The sequence below is a fragment of the Psittacula echo genome, assembly GCF_963264785.1.
Source record: "Psittacula echo genome assembly, chromosome: 2".
NCBI classification, from domain to species: Eukaryota; Metazoa; Chordata; class Aves; order Psittaciformes; family Psittacidae; genus Psittacula; species Psittacula echo.
In genome coordinates, this window is record NC_137737.1 from 70,979,684 (window position 1) to 70,997,755 (window position 18,072).

The 18,072-nt window shown below is 40.3% G+C and overlaps 1 protein-coding gene across 7 annotated transcripts in view; it reads right to left on the reverse strand.

Annotated features, from left to right (window-relative positions):
- Positions 1–18,072, reverse strand: part of FARS2 (phenylalanyl-tRNA synthetase 2, mitochondrial) — a 259,126-nt gene that overhangs the window by 50,358 nt on the left and 190,696 nt on the right. Inside the window, exon 8 of one of the 7 annotated variants that reach the window (XM_080610982.1) lies at positions 6,120–6,184. The exons of the other annotated variants lie outside the window; for them this stretch is intronic. Coding sequence (XP_080467108.1) covers positions 6,142–6,184 — 43 coding nt within the window. The 3' untranslated portion in view covers positions 6,120–6,141. Of the gene's footprint in view, positions 1–6,119; positions 6,185–18,072 lie in introns of those variants that run through there. 7 annotated transcript variants of the gene reach the window in all.

Sequence of the window (18,072 nt, forward strand, 5' to 3'; positions counted from 1 at the left end):
TTTATAAGATGCCTGTGAAAAAATATTTAAAATTTATTTAAAAAGCAAATGATTATTTCAACAGTAGGGTTTTGCATGGAGCCTCCAAAAAATTATTTTTTTTTACAAACTGCTTTATCCTTCCACAGCAAATTACTTCAGCTTTATTTCAGTAGAGGCTATTTCACAAATACAAAGAATAAATGAATCCCCAAAGTATTACAAAACTTCTGCTGTAAAAATGTAAATGCATTACCCCTGCATTAATATCTCACTAAACAGCAACACTTTAGAAGCAATCATTCTTCTGTTGCTCACAACAGAAAAGCCAAATGATATTTTCTACATAAATCATCTGGCTATTACATGATTAGTGTAAAAAGGGGTTGGGTCTTAGACAATAAAGTCTTTGGATCATCCTGCAAGCAGGTTTTCAAATGTCAAACTGGTGTTTTCATTTCTTCCATGCTGGAAGTAATGTGAAACATTTGTTCATATGACTGTTTTAGAGAAGACCAGATTTTTGCACTAGATTTTAAGTGCTACCACCAGCTTGTGTCTACTTGATTTTCGTACACTAGCGACTGAAAATACAAAATAACTTTGAATATTCTTTTATTACAGCTGTCCTGTAGCACATCTTTACGAAGGTGTTGGGCATCCTGCTGGAGTGGAGCCAAGCTTCAAGGCCAGTAAAGAGAGAATGAAGAATAAAAGTGGTTTAAAACATATTTGTGACTCTGAGGCCAGCACCAGGACAAATTTATTTACAGAAGCATCAGTTCCAGCAAACAACAAGAGCTGTTTCCTTAAACACAAAATCCCCACAGTGGACAGGCAGGTGTTTATTTCTAGGACTAGAGCAAATTATATGCCCCTTCAATGTTAATTCCTAACCCCTTACTTTGGTGAAATGAAAAAGGCAATCTCATCATCTTCTTCATTAGGGACTGTAGTGATAGGGCAAGGAGTAATGAGTTTAAACTTAAACGAGAGATTTAGATTGGATATAAGGAGGAAGTTCTTTACTATGAGGGTGGTGAGGCACTGGAACAGGCTGCCAAAGGAAGTTGTGAATGCTCCATCCCTGGCAGTGTTCAAGGCCAGGCTGGATAGGGCCTTGAGCAACCTGGATACATGGGAGGTGTCCCTTCCCATGGCAGGTGGTTGGAACTAGATGACCTTTAAGGTCCCTTCCAACCCAAACCATTCTATGAGTCTATGTGTTATCAGGCTCAAAATTCATCTGGCTCATAACAAAGGCGTTTCTTTCCATTAAAAATGTGGCTGACATGCATCACTCACATCTGTGTGTGTACAAACAGCCAATTAATACACCTGGACACAACTATGCAGAAGCCCCTACCTACACTGGGAACTGTTGCCTGTCTTCGCTTTTCTAGATTTTCTCAATCCTGAACTCTAACCATCCATGCAGCAATTAAAAAACATAAGGTATTTCAGGATCTAACAATGTGGAGGGAAGCCATAACACTTCTTAATTACATCAGTATCCAGCTGAGGTCTGTGTGCACTCAGTTTTACAGAAGCATCAACACGATCACCTCGACTTCAGTACCACAGGTATAGGTCCTGTGCTGCAAAGTGGCCCAGAGTGAGTTTGTTAAGGGTTGAGGAATCAATGCTGGCCCTTGGCCACCTGGGCACCCATCCAGTCATGCCCTAACTTGCCTAGATCCAGCCTCTCAACATATGTCAGAGTGCCATAGATACTGCTCTGACTTGCACCAGCAGGCAGGAATCAGCAGAACTAGGGAAACCTAAGCTATGCTCTCTCCCCTTATTCATCAAATTAACACAGGCTACAGAAAGAGGAATATGTCCCAGACATGACGGCAGAGGCTCTACACTACCAGGGAAGTTGCATACGGGTAATATAATGGAGCAACCTCCTAGGAGCTGACAATGCCATAACATGTTCTTTGATTCTTGTATATTCCTAATGGCACACTTAAAATACTAAACACTTTAAGCTTCCAGATTGTCTCGTTTATAATTTCTTTATAGCCAGAGAAGTACAGTCTTGTCCACTATTAAGCAGCGTCTTGCCATGTACTATAAAACTGCTGATCATATCCATTTACTAGGTCAAAAAAGCTAAGTTACGTCTGCTACAAGTGCAGTACTAAATCAGCCATACAGCATTAGAGTTATATTTTCATCTGCTTTTATGCATCAGTCAAAAACCTCTTTGCAAAGTTCTGAGTACAAAATACTTGCTGATAGTGATGCTCAAAAAGAAGAAAGCACATATGCTGATTTTATATCACAGGTTGAATGAGCAGCATAGGGAATTAGAAATTGTTTCTTCCTTTAAAGTGTAAACTGAGCAAATTTGTTATGCAAGTCATTGAGGCAGAACCTTACAATGTCATTTTTACAATCACTATTTCCTGACTCACTTTCATTGGACAAAAAGGGCAATTCTCTTTACACCGTATGATTTTTCAGGTAAAGTTTGTATATTTGGAACTCTCTTCTCCTTGGAAACTTACACTTCCAATCATTGAAGCACTACAAACTTTTCCTAGAATACTTTTTACTAATATTTCTGGACTATGTAAGCCTAGTCTCAAAATCAGGCCTTCTCAGGTTGTGTTCTATGTCCTTACTCATGCAGAATAATTCTTAATCCATCAGTGGCCTGGTGTATTCATTCAGTGAGGAAAGTTAAGGCATCAGTATCTGAACTTCAGTTATCCCTAATAATCCAACTGATCACCACATCTTTGCATTCCAAGGTCCACGTGATGAAGCACAGTTAACTGCAGTGCTGATACAGTGATGGAGCTGGCTCCCTCTTAATGACAAACTTTGAAAAATATCAGGTATAGAGAGACTCCCAAAATTTTAAGAGAATTACTATTCAAGCACCTCAAAACAATCTGATAACTATAAAGACTGGCCTACTTTTCAGAAACCTAGTGTTACACAAGGGTAGTAGCTTGGTAGAGAAGTAACAGATAGTCTAGTCCAATTCTGTCTGGAGAGGCCTGACCACAGAAATGCTAATCTGAAGTGTTCTAATATATAATCTCTGCTGAGATTAGGGTAGAGTACTATTAGGGTAGTACTGCACATGACTGCATTGTTACACAGTCATACGCAGTCTACCTCTGCCTAAACATACCTCAGTGCCTTCCCTGAACCTTCAGTTCTAACCCTAAGCAATAGCCCTTTCTACATGTTAGTATCACACTACGTACCCTAGTTTCCCTTCTAGGAAGAAAGAAAGAAAGAAAGAAAGGGATTTCTTTTTTTATGCTTTATCAGTTAAAGGTGTTCCCAGCTGTGCAGCAGGTCAACCATCCTGCAATACTCTACTCTGCGCACTGTATACAGCAAGTCAACAGTGTGCATACTACCCTACATAGTTTCTGGGAGACTCTCTCATTCTAACATGTCTTCTCAGGCTGCCAGACTTCTCCAATCTGGACTGCAATTCTGTCATTCTCAATGAGATGTCCATGAAATCACAGAGTGACTACTTTCCTACAGACTTAGGCTGGTACTTTTACAAAGGATAAGGACAGTGAGAAAGAAGATGCTCTTTCCCAGGTCTTTCTTAAGCAAAGTTGCTCAGCCTGGCAACTCTACGTACCAGCAATGGATTACTTACATTCTGTTGAGGGCTGCTGAAGGCAATTAGAAAATAACATCACATCCCTTCTTCATTAGCCTCAGTGGACTCTAATTCTCACAACCTTCATTCATCCCAGCCAGCTGCCCTGTCTTACACCACCAGTGTTATATGCTTTGTTACATACACTGCTGCTTTACTCATTGCTTTACTTTAGAAACAACATCGATCCAACACCCAAAACAGGTTGGCCAGAGATTTCATCCCAAGGAAACAGCAACCAGGAGCACACTACACAGCTCTAGCAGCTGGCAACATGCACACGAACCTGAATAAAATTAAACAGCAGATCTCATTTCTACCTCATGCCTCAAAGGAACCGCTCTCTTCCCTCTGTTCTCTTTAGATACAGGGAAGGTCACCTCACACATAGGATACAATATATTTGTAGGCAGTGCCTATTACACAGCAGATGTATACAATTTAATTTTGCATTCTCCTGAATACATGTTCACATGTATCTACATATATCTTCTGTTAGCTTTGTTTTATTTTTCATGGTATGGATTTTAACAATGGCAGCCTGGAAGGCATGTTTGAGACAGAAAATTTAGCCCTTTAGTACAGACTGCTTTGGTTTCATGTAAGCAAGTAATGTGATTTGGGTTTCATGATAGGCAAATGTCTTATCTAAGGTGAATGATCAGCAGTAATGTTTAGACAATATTTGGCCACCTGCAAGCATGTCAGTGCTGACTGAAGGAAACAGCAGATTTCCCAGAATACAGGCTATACCTATGTCAATATTGAAGACAATCAGCCAGGCCAGCTGGAGTATGTAATTTTTACTGGGATCTTTGGGTTAATAACAGCTACCCCTCTTACTGAAGACTAAATGTACAGACTAAATCAGATGAATTGCTTCTAAAGAACTCAACAGACAATTGCGCAAAATGAGATTTTCATATTCAGAAGTAAGATTTCAGCTAGAATACTTCTCTAGGTCCTAAAATATTTCCTGTAAAACTAAGCACTAAATCACCTAATGCACATTAACGAGGCTTATAACATACAGGTCATTCTGCCACACAGGCCTATCCAGGCATCCCAATTTTACTAGCTACATACCTTTGAGCTGCTTTATTTACAGATTTCTGAAATTAGACAGAGTTAAGAATGTTTGGCTCTGAAACTACATGTAAATGCCACCTATATGCACAATCTTTGCAAGACTGCACACAAAGATGGTGACTGTGTATAGACACTCAGATCTGCTTAACAGAAAGCCTGTGGGTACTCCCCAGGACTATTCATGCCACTAAACGTACCATGTGCAGAAGTCTGCAGATTGGAGCCACAGCACATACTTGTACTGTGTGAGCCAACTGTTTTCTGCATATACCAAGTTTTATACTAGCAGAGCTCCATTTCATTCAGGCATCGCTCCTCACCCCCTTGAGAGTCAGACTTGGCTGCTGGGAAGGAGGCTCAGCAGCCCCAAGGCAAAGGCATCACTGCAGCTCCTCTCAGAGCCCTTCAGATATTAACCACTGAGTAAGTGCTGCATATATAAATCTCAGCTAGCTCAGGAGTAGGAAAGTCAGAAACTCAACAGTCAATGCTACTGCCACATGCCGACATAAAATGAAAAGCATATTGTACACTGTAGAATGAAGGTGTGCATAATTCTTACTAGATTGTCTACTGCAATTGTTATTATGAAACTCCCAAAACTAATTGGTATAATTTCTAAATGGAAGTTTCAATCTGCCATAATGAAAGAGTTCTGAAGTTTGAAATAAGGAAGAATGGAGTACATTTAATACTTGCTGAATGTTGTTAAGCAGCTGCAGAATACTGATCTTTGCTTTTACAGAATTGGTAAGCATGTGACAGGATGAATCAAATTTTGATTACATCTTTATCAGCAAAGATTCTCCCTAAGTCTTGATGAAATGTTTGCAGTCTAACACCTCAAGGAAAAAAAAAAAGGCTGAACTTAGAAACTCCATATTTAGTTATTTTCATGGAACAAGTCAGACAAACAGCGAGCCAAGCTTTTAGAAAATTGATTCTGTACTTTCACACTTGGAATTTCAAAGTTGGCAAGACTCTCAAAAAACACATGCTAAGTTTGGATAGCCACAGTAAAAGAGCTCTGGAAAAAAAATATATATCTGTTGATAAAACTGACTGGCAAGTTATGCCATGTAGGAAATTTCCTATGAAGGTGGAGCTTAAACCTTCAGAGTAAAGAAACAATCTTCTTTGAACATGACTTGATTTAATCTAATGCGTACCGTTGTCCACAGAACAAAGGAAAGTGAAATTTTGAGGTTGGAATCTTTCAGGTGCCTCAGGGATGCACAGCACATACTCATACGAGTGGAAAGAACAGCAAGGGAAGGTGAGGAGCAGCAAGCCTTCTGGTTCCTGCTAGTTTTTTTTTTTCTTTAGGTAACTATACATGAAATTTGCAACCGAGGCACAGCAAGATGGTTTTAAATCCACAGTAGCACCGTATGTTTTTCAAACAGGTGGTCAGGAGTGAATGTTTCTGTCTAAGTAACCATGATCTGTCTTAAGCCAAGAACTGGGAAATACCTGTCAAAAAAAAAAATTACGTAAACCAGACATTGACGTTAGCCACAGTATTGAAAGAAGTCCAAAAGCACAAGCCACTGCAGAAGACTGTGATGTGTACAGACCTTTTCTGGTTTTCCTTGTAACCGGCAGATTTGTTGCACGGGAAACGTGGGGAACACATCTCTTGCCGTGTTGGCCATCTCCCCCAAAAAAGGGAGGTTTTGCAGGAAAAGCACAGAACTAGATTCTCATCCCTGGAAGTCTGCACTACAGATTGCCTTCAGCAGTGCATGTACAACAGTAAAATGCTTTCCAAATCTAATATGATTTGGACAAAGCTGCAATGGATTAACATGAAAATGGCTCATTGTGTCACTATTCAACTACTGAAGTTACCTAAGTGAGAAGAAAAGAAGGTTTCTTTTAAAAATTTAAGGCAGAACCAAAGTCCTATTTGAAGTACTGATAGTAATCACAGAATCACACCTGGGAGCATAATTTGCCTCTGAATTTGTAAAGTTATTACTTTTTAATTTAGCAGTAATATTTATTAAATACCACCCTTTACAATTAAAAGCACCATCTTAACTGAAGAGAAAAAGAGCATTAAAGTAAGATTTGGGGATACAGTGTTATTCAAAGACTGTGAGAGGAAAAAAGACTAAGAGAGAATTTTTGATAGCTGAAAAGCCTGAGTAAACAAACCCACTGTTGGAATGAAGAAGGAGAAGCCAAGAGGAGAAAGAAAAGTGTGAGCTGATATTGAAGTAGGGGCACGCTGGGTCAACAAGACAGTGGGAAAAATGCGTAAAGAATTTTGAAGAGGATTTTATTCACTCATTATAAGGTAGGTATATTTGTTAGAGACTGATTAAAATAGGGTGATATATAGTGGAAAAGAGTATCTTTTAATAGTTTGATATGTTGTTGCATAGATGATATATCTATTAATTATTTGAGCACTTTCAGTCAAAGACTTTATGCATGAAACAATAGAGTTTACATGGTTCACAGAAACAAAGATACATCTAGGCAGATGTGGAGTACAGAATGCAAAAAATGCAGCAGAGAAACCTCAGCAATATGAGTGAGCCATCAATTTACATGCTGTCACGTTAGAGGTACTTAAGGCCTTCTCCTTCCCCGTGCCACTAAAGTATTTCATACAGCACTTCTGCAATAGTTCAGCTGAATTTCTTGGAAGATCAAGACTTACTCCAGTAGAGCATATCTATATCAGTACTAACTCAGTAATCATTCTTCTTAGTAAAGCAGTAAGTATATTTTCATCTTCTGCTAACTACACTGCCTACACTCAGACATATGAACAAGTGCTGAATAAAGTGGAGAACTTGACAAAAATGCTATAGCTTCTCTTAGGTTTAAGATTAGAGTTGAGTCTGAAGGGTGGGTATGGTCAGAAGCCTGAAAGGAGAGAACTCAACCAAAACCCAAACTGCAACCCAGAAATCCTGGGGACTTTTGCTATAGACGGTACTATGGTTTCTGCCTGCCTTCCTCACATAGGAAGACAGATGGACTCGTACACACGTATGCTCCTTTTATGTAGTAATACATTGTATAACCATTCATGGGTCATTCTAAACTAAATTTCGATCTTATACCAAGATCACTGATCTTGATAAAAGAAAGACCTTTTTTACATTAGGAACAATCATTTTCTGGAAGAACTTCACCAGGGACGTGGTAGAGTCTTCATCACTGTAGGTTTTCAAGACGCGATCGGGCAGGCTGCTAGATAACCTCATCTAGGCTCTCTTTCCCATAAGAAGTTGGACCAGATGATCTTTCAAGGTCCTTTACAACCCCGGCTGCTCTATGATTTTCAGCAAAATAGGAAATTTGCAAAATTAGAATTATAAGAGAAGCTTTTGCAAAGGTAAAGTGTAATAATTGGGCTCAGAAAGATGTATGGTATGATCAACACAGCCTGCTATACGACTTCAAGGTAGAAACATGCTACTTCTACCTCTCATTGAGCTCTCCATTTGAAAAAATCATTCTCATTTAATACACAGTGAGGATTAGAATAATGTTGATAGTTATCTCTCTCACAGGATGTTGTGAAGTCTGATTTGTACACATACATGATTTTAAAAATACAAGACAAGAATAATGCTATGCATTATTAGCACTGGTAGAATAGTAATACAGTTTTTATATTAACTGAACATTCCATATATAGCTAGTAAATTAATACTCGAAAGGTCTCTTCTCCTTCCAACGTTCCTCTCAGATTTCTTTCAACTCCCAAGCTGGTTATTGAGCAAGTTGTAATGTCATTTTAGAAGACTAACAGGCTTCCCTAGGGGAAGAAAAATCTGAAGACAAAACATCACAAGTAAGTTCTCCCATTCAAACACTTCCATGCAGAGATACTTAGAAAAACAAAAATAAAATGACAGTAGAGACAATGGTATTTCTGGTATATTTTCAACTGTGTTTAAGATGGACAAGAAATGTAACTCTATATAATAAAAGGGGCTAGCTTTACAAGACTGTCTCCTGGTTGAATTTAAAACTAAACTTGTCTGTTCATGAAAATCTAAAAAATTGCAAAAATTATTTCCCCCCCCCCCATAACATTTTTCAAGTAGAAAACACCAGAAATTATATGCCATTAAGGCTATCACTATGTACCTGGGCATCATAACCAATAGACCCATCTGCGTCATCAAAAGAAACAGAATACAAAATTAAACCTACCACCTAGCCATAATTCAGCATTTTATGATTAAATTTACTGAGCCCTTTTTCACACTTGATTGATAAGCTTTGATTTCACAATTAAAGAAAATTAAATTATTTGAAATGCTAAGCCATTTTCTCCACAAGAGTAAACTGGCGTTGTCACCCTGTTTATTGTCAACCTGTTCAAGCTGGTAGAGAATTTGTGCTATGGATTTCCTGATCCATCTGCATCCTTCTAGTCCTTGAATAAAACTGCCTTACAGAGCCTTACAGAGAAACAAACACATATGCCTCCAGCTCTCGGACAGTGGTTCAGTCCCTCATTTGTAAGCCAACTGGGCCACTGTTTCATTTAAAAATCACCATCACCTCCTCCACCTACAGTAAAACCAAGACATAGAAGACCCTGTGCCCAAATGAAATGAACTCTTCCAAAACCAGGCCTGTCTTCTGGAAAAGTATTTTATTTACATCTCATTAACACGTATTTTGGTTCCCATTCAATTCTCCCCAGTTTTTACGGTGCTACACTGTGCTGGTAATGCTAACGGTCCAGTTCAGCTTACTGATCTAGCCACCAGTTTCACTGCTCCCACAGGTTTGAAACACCACAGAAGTGTTGTCTTCAGCCACGGAAGTTCAAGATCATGCTCTCTGTAATGATGGAGTGATCTGACTGATGAAAAATGCTGACTGCAGATAAAAATCCATAGATGACTGGACACAGAGATCATCACCAAAGGCAAAAACTATATAGAAATAAACTGACTAGTGATGGAGAACACAAGGAAGACAGAGACTGGGGCACAGGGCCTCTGAGGATGGCCTTTGAAGCCTTGTTGGAGGGCGGGGACCTAATTGCTATCTTTTAGCACCTACAAGGAGGTTATGGAAAAGACAGACTCAGCCTCTTTACAGCAGTGCACAGGAGGAGCATAAGTGTCAACAATAAATCAAGATTAAATAAGGTTCAGATTGGATATTTGGAAAGACATTTTCACCATGAGGCCAGTCAAGCAGTGGAGCAGTTTGCCCAAAGAGGATGTGTGATCTCCCCATCCTTGGAGGTTTCCAAGAGCAGACTGGATAAAACCCTGAGCAACCCAGTCTGAACTCAGTACCAACTGTGCTTTTAGCAGAAAGATGGATGACAGAACCAAAATCAGGAATCGGCCTGTAGCCTCAGGGCATGGGAAAGTCTGGAAAATGAGCCAGGCAGACACAGAAGTATGTGCTTCTTGCTGCAGCTTGCCTTCTGGAAACAGGGATTTTATCTAATTTCGAAGGAGTATGAAGAGAGGAACCTTGCATAAACAGTTTAAACAACTTACTTTAATGGCAATATGAGACAATATAATTCTAAGCACTAAGAAATAATCTTGAATTCTTTAGAATTTTATTAGGTCCAAAAATAATCAAGTTATAGAAATTTATCAATGCTCAAAGAGAATCACTTTAAAGAGTCCACAATTTAATAAAAAATGTAATATGAAAGTTTACTATGCAATTTAAAGTCATCATGTATAAGTCTGGTTTTTGCTGTGTAAGCTCTACCTGGAAAGATTATTTTGTCTAGACAATTCCGCAGGAATTGTACAGAAAAATCTCCTTCAGCCATGTTTTCTCTCAGGTCCATAACTGGCTAACTTGGCAAGACACAACAGTGTCCAGTTCAAAAACATACCCACCAAATTTTCCAGGCTTCAGAGGTGGTGCTTTGGTTTTCTATGCAGTAGAGCCACACTGGAAGTCATTAATAAACATCATCATACATGGACTGTGGTTAAGGTGGTGACATAAACAGATTTCTTTCAGATGGAAAGCATCGAGCAGTGGAATGCTCACCTGTGAAGTGGTGGTTAAAGCAGTAAGAGGATGCTAGCCAAAGTGAAGCGCAAAGTGAAGTCAAGCCTTAGACTAAGGGGCTTCCTTAGTTTGGGTTGATTCTAATGGGATGGAGTGGTTGCAGGTCTTTGGATCCTGTATAAGAAAAGTTATCAGAAAACCAGCAGCTTTTGAGAAACTGTAGTGAATATGGACCTCAGAGGCCACATGTACAGCACTAAGGGAAACACAGTTCCCACTGGGAAGAAAGTTCTAGGAATCACAAGCAAAGAAACTACCTCTTGTCTCTGTCATAGAATCATAAAATGTGCCTACTTGTGTTCACAGAAACTGAACTCTGCAAACTGCTGTGGGAAGAAAGATCTGGCACAGATCCTGGGGCATCTTTTTATGAAAAACAACTCAGCAGGTCCCCAAAGTTCCTCTCTTTCAGTCCAAAATGATGCAATACAAAAACAAACAAACAAACAAACAAACAAACCTCCAAAACAAATAAACGAACAAGTTTATCTCACCAATTCTAAAAGATTTATGTATAAATTCACTATGCTGTGGGTTTACTCAATGCTTGAAGAAGCCAGTAAGCTTTTTCCTGAAGCTGATTTTTCTCCAGAGCCAGTACCAATATCCCTAGCTTCTCAGGAATGTTGGGATATGAATCACTAATAATTTAAAGGAAAGAGAGGAATTTTGTCAGATGAAGCGGGAGGAAAAACCCTACTGGTTTATTCATTATGTTCAATAAATGCACAAGTCCATTTGGATGTTTAGAAGAAAACTGCAATGGAAAGTGATTCTTAAAAAAAATAATAAAATATGAACTTCCAGTTACATTTAAAATGCAGTCCATGCCATTTCATCTTTTTTTATAGGTGCTACTGCATCACTGAGCAACAGGAATGCAATGGGGAGTTAAGTGTCCGGAAGGAAAAGGGGACAACTACTCACTGTTATGACAGCTATTGATCTCGAGAACACAGGCATGAAAACTGTATACAGTATTTTTTGGGCAATGCAGTTCATCCATCATTTACTCCTCAATCTAATCTCCAAACATTCTGCCATTACCCAATTCCCGTCAAGCTGTGCTAAATGACTCTTTCGGCAGAAGCTTACAGGGCACGACCTGCTCTGCCTCAGCTGGCACCACAGACAGTCTCTTGTCTGTTTGTAGCCCTGACAGCTTTTTACATCCATCCTTAGCATTCTTTTAGACAAAATTCTTTCTGTCTCTTCAGAATTGCAGGACAGCAATCAATAGGGAAGTGGGAAGATGCTAATTGCAAATTAGCTGTGCTACAGCTCTTCTCTACCTCACTCTTATCAGTACCTTCTCACCCCTTGTTTTTCTGGCTGCACTAGACTGTGTCACGATTGAATTCACAAAAACACTTGGAACCATCACTGGTGTGACAGACAAACAGCAACCATGTTCTTGGCTTGAAGAAGCAATTCCAAGTTTCTGTGTCTTAGACATTTCTCAGTGAAAGCAGCACAAAATAGATTTAAACACTCCCTTTACAGCACCAGATTTTAATGCAATCAGGTTTCAGGAGATCTGTTCAAAAAACCAAACCAAACCAAAAAACCCCAACTGATTACAAATATGGGGATACAGGGAAAAAAAGGCAATAGCCTGCAGCAAAAAAGCCCAGATTTCAAAGCCCTGAGAAATGAAAATATCTCAAATTACTGAATTACACAAGAACGCATAAACAGCTCTTTTGGGCCAGACCAAAAAGTCTATATAGCCCTGTCCTATCTGCAAAAAATATAGTCACCCACCACACAAACTCATTCATACAGTCTTGATAAGTGGATACCTTAAGCTGAAAAGTAAGCCAATGTGCATGTATATTAGCACAAGCCTCTAATATTCTCCTGGGCTCCAATCTGTTTTCAACACAAAGCATTCCTGAGATGCATGTTGCTTCTATGTATTTTTCATGTCCCAGTATATTCCTCTGCATTAACTCATCTAGTCTCCCTCCCCACATGAACTTTTGGCATCTCTATTGCTCTCCTGCAAAGAGTTCCTGCTTGCTGTGAAGATGGCTCCTAGTAGTTTCATTTGAAGTATTCTGCCTTCTGTACTAGAAGCCATGAAACCATCCTTCTCTATCCATCATCTCCAATCAACCCATGATTTTCTAGATCTCCATCATATTCATCTACCAAATCATCTCTACCAGAACCGGTTTTCTCAATCATTTCCTTGCTCTGATTATTCCTGTCATTTTTTTTCTGAACCTCCTGTATATCCTTGCTGAAGGAAATCCAAGACTGTGTTCAGCTTTCAGCCTGCACATAAAAGGGAGCATGAAAGCCCACAGCTTCATCTCCCTTCCCACATGCCATCCCAGGACTGGTATGGTGGCAGTAGCATGATGGAGCCACAGCTTCCTGTTCTTGCCAGCTTTCCAAAGATGAAGAGCAGAAACAACACAAAGCATTTGGCACATCCATATCAAGATTAGCACAGAGTAACCAATTCCTTTGAGAGGTCTCAAGGTGGCACAGAAGGGCTTTGGGGATGCCCTCCAGCCCTCCCCCTCCAGTGCTAACCTGCCCCAGAGCATGAGAAGTGCCATGCACACTGCAAATGCATCTCTGTTTCAGGGACAGGGCTGTATGCACATCTCTCTCTCTCACTGACTATGCATCCAGATCTTTCTATAGAACAGAAATCATGTTTATTTATTTCAAATGAGAATTCCAATTATAGCACAAAATTATTCTGAGGGGGTAACAACAAAGATGCTGCTTTTGGTCCAAAAGGGATTTATTTCAAAGCTATTTCCAACATGCTGCTAAGCAGCAGAAGTTGTAGAATTGTACAACACAAGGCGGGCTGCCAACACTGAGCTCTTCTGCAGCTGAGCAGGCAGAAGTTCAACATAAACAAAAATAACTGAAAATGAAAACTGGGGGGAGAGAGCGGGAAGGGGGCTAGACGGACAAACAGGCAAATGCCAATGCTGAGAAAGAAAACCCTAAAAAGCACAAGACCATTCTCAGTGAGGAAGGAGTATACCTCCTATTTAAAATGCAGTGCAAAGGAGCATCCAAAAATGGGCTTGTCCCAGCACTGCTAGGAATTGTGAGAGCCAGCAGAGGATTTTAGATTCAGCTGCAGCTCAAATGATCCACTTTACAGGCTTAGAAACTGGCCACAGTTTCAGAAGGTAGGAGCTGAATCATCAGTGTGGCAGAAACTGAAGCCTCCAGAACGCAGAAGCAGAACTAATAGCATATTTTTAAACTCTTATTAAAAGAACAGCATTTGGCTTACAGAGCTAATTGCTTAAAAATTAAGAGAAACTATTTAGCCATCTTTACAACTCTAGCCTCTCAGGTGTCTGTGTCACGCAATGGGAAAGGCCACAGAACTGTAATTTCAGAGAGACCTTGGAACTGCAAACTCGTGCAATCCACATCTATAAAAGTGGCAAACTAAAGTAGAACAGGTCAGGCTTTGCAGAGGATTTACTTGGTTTGTTTACTTTGAAAACACTGGTTGCGTAGCTAATGTAGTTAAAGCTAACAAAACAAGCGCTTGCTAGAGACTGCTCCTTTATGGGTTGTGTAGCCACAGCTTAGGGAGCAGTGCTGGAGGATCAGCTGTGGGAAAACCTGATAGAAAAGATGGAGAGATGGATTCTTCAGGCTAATACTGGTACCAAAGGCTGATCTGGGATAGTCACAAAGAACCAAGCTCTCATCAGAGCTCCCAAGCCAATAGAAGAAATGCTGTGGTAACTTAAGGGCAGTTCTGAGCTGCTATTAGTTGCTATTTTGTAGCATTAAAACATTGTATGGCAGCAAAAGTTCAATGGAACTTCAGCGAAAAGGCACCTGAAAAGCACTTCTGCAACTGAGGAGTCAGGCTGAGCTCAGGGAGCACTGGAATGAAAGGAAGAAAAGACAAAGCCACCATTCATCTTGGATAGCATTCCTTAAGGAGGTGGCAGGAGTTTCTCTTAAGTGTCACGTATTACAGCTTTGCTACCAGTTCAGTGTATGATTTAGATAGTGCTTCTTAGCCTGTTGCCCAAAGATCACTGAAATGACCAAAGGACAAACTATGTGCTTACTTCTACGTACACAGAAACAAAGTGCAAAAGAAAAACATGAATCACCATTGAGCATTCAAAGCACAGTCCAAACTTTCTGTTGACAATAAATTAAAAAGAAAATCCACTTGAAGTAACGCTACCCTAGAAGAACGGTGGCTTTGTCTTTTCTTCCCATCTCTTGATCCCAGAATCTAGCCCAGCCCTTGACTAACAATACACAAGAAGCACTGGTCAGAAAGACAGTGTAAATAGCTAGATTAGAAAAGTTACTGCTGAAAAAAAATTGGGTAGGAATAAAATCCAGCAACCTAATAGAGAGTTCATTGCAGGAAAACCCATCACACCATCCCCCCGAAGATCAAGAAATTGCTCAGCACAGACATGGTAAACCATAGCTAGAATCTTTCCAAAGGAACAAGAAAAACAAAACACTTAAAATATTATAATGCCGGCATAAAAGTCAATGTCATGTTCTCACCTTGGATACAGGCTCACCCTGAGCAAAACATCTAAAAAATATATGGAGGTAATAAATGGTCCTTGACAAGCAGCAAAAGTTATTAGTCAAAGAAAGACAACTGAATTAGGAATGACTGACAAGATCAGGGCTGTTTATCTGAAAGATAACAACAGGACTGAATAAATACACACAACATAGCTAAAGTTAATTAGGAAGTATTTTTTCCTTGCCCTCCTAATACAAAGTCAAACAGAACTAAATCACATTTCAAATTGATACTTTGTTTTAAAAACAACAGATGTATAACCTGTGGGACTCATTGCCACAAAATACTAGTGATGCCAAGAATCAGAAGGATTAAACTGCAATTGGGTAAGTATACAAATAATCCCTGCAGTTCCACTATAAGCAATCACTAACACACAGAGATTAGGGAGACATTCTGTAATGGAGATATCATTAAGTAAAGATTTAGGGAAGAATTTCACACTCCACCCTCTGTAACATCCCAGATGTGCTACTGCTGGCTACATGGCACCCAGCTAGAAGGACACTCATTGGATTACTCCAGCCTTCCCTGCATTTCCAGGGCTGTTCTGCAATGAGAACTGTTCAGTGGCAGCAGGTACTAAGCATGTGACAGGAAGAATATATCCTTTAAAGCACGTTTATCAAGCAACCTTGATGAGAGAAGTCAAACTTCTGCAGTTAAGGTAAATTTTCTGTAATCTCACCTACAGTCCTTTCTTAACACTTAAGCAAACAAGTCCTCACTCTTTAGTCTTGCGATAGCTTATTTTCTGTTCTGTCATTTCATCTTTTAATTTCATGTAAAAGTTCATCTTGTTATTTTCTAAGACCCAGGAATAGGCTGTAGATAAGAACAAAACCAAGAACAGTACACCTTGATGGAATCTTTGTGACACTACATAAGTGAAACCAGAGAGCCTATGCCAAAACTTTTTACTCCTAAAGGTAATAAGATTCTTTGTAAAAAAGGAATTCTAAAGGTAATGGAAATGCTGATAGCCCTTTTAGCGCCCCTAAATGCCTGTCAATGGCAAACAATAAACCAAACAACATGAGGAAGGAAGCTGTTTCCTAGCCAGACAAAACCAGGCATGACTGCAATACAAACGAAAGTTTAGCTTGGCAAATGCTCTACTTGGACTTGTGCAAAGCGTTCCACACTGTCCCACATGACATCCTTGTCTCTAAATTGGAGAGACATCAATTTGATGGGTGGACCACTCGGTGGATAAAGAACTGGCTGGATGGCTGCACGCAAAGAGTTGTGGTCAATGGCTCGATGTCCGGCTGGAGACCGGTAATGAGTGGTGTCCCTCAGGGATCGGTGTTGGGGCTGGTCTTGTTCAACATCTTTGTTGGCAACATGGACAGGGGGATTGAGTGCGCTCTCAGCAAGTTTGCCGATGACACCAAGCTGTGTGGTTCAGTTGATACGCCGGAGGGAAGGGATGCCATCCAGAGGGACCTCGACACGCTTGTGAGGTGGGCTGATGCCAACCTTATGAAGTTTAACCATGCCAAGTGCAAGGTTGTACACTTGGGTCGGAGCAATCCCAGGCAAAGCTACAGGTTGGGCAAAGAAGAGATTCAGAGCAGCCCTGCAGAGAAGGACTTGGGGGTGTTGGTCGATGAAAAAATGAACATGAGCCGGCTTCAGTGTGCGTATCCTGGGCTGCATCAAAAGGAGCGTGACCAGCAGGTCAAAGGAGGTGATCCTGCCCCTCTACTCTGCTCTTGTGAGACCTCACTTGGAGTATTGTGTGCAGTTCTGGTGTCCTCAACATAAAAAGGACATGGAACTGTTGGAACAAGTCCAAAGGAGGGCCATGAGGATGATCAGGGGACTGGAGCACTTCCCCTATGAAGATAGGCTGAAAAAGTTGGGGCTGTTCAGCCTGGAGAAGAGAAGGCTGCATGGGGACCTCATAGCAGCCTTCCAGTATCTGAAGGGGGCCTACAAGGATGCTGGGGAGGGACTATTCATCAGGGACTGTAATGACAGGACAATGGGCAACAGGTTGAAACTTATATAGGGTTAAGTTTAGATTGGATATAAGGAAGAAATTCTTTACAGTGAGGGTGGTGAGGCACTGGAATGGGTTGCCCAAGGAAGTTGTGAATGCTCCATCCCTGGCGGTGTTCAAGGCCAGGTTGGACAGAGCCTTGGGTGACATGGTTTAGTGTGAGGTATCCCTGCCCATGGCAGGGGGGTTTGGAACTTGATGATCTTAAGGTCCTTTCCAACCCTAACTATTCTATAATTCTATGATTCCAAATGCAAAGTCAGCAATGGCCAGTTACCTCCTCCCTTCCCTCCTTGCTACATGCTTGGAAGAGTTGACTTTGTCCTATCTAGGAAAAAAACCCTTCTCATTAGTTATGCTCTTTGATGTTCTATACCTGTTTGGTCTGGTGCCACAAGATAAGGAACTTTGATAATGAATGTGGATTCTTACTTGTCCATACTAAAGTCAGGGATGATTTTTCAGTCAGAAGTGAGCAGTTTTCACAACGCATAAAAATGTGGCTAACTAGAATGCAAGTGTATTGATGCAGCATTTAGGTGCCTTCTCTAGTTCCAAAATAACAGAAACTGGAAGGACTTCTGAATGCAACTGTAATGCAAATCTCATTATTAACTACCACTTTACTCTACTGAGCAAATATCAGCATGTCCCTCCCGAATAACAAGAGTATTTCTAACAGCAGTCATTGTATTACTTAATGGAGAACTGGCAATAAAGTCCAGGTTCCTGGAAGAGAAATGACTCTGTTCTCTCTGT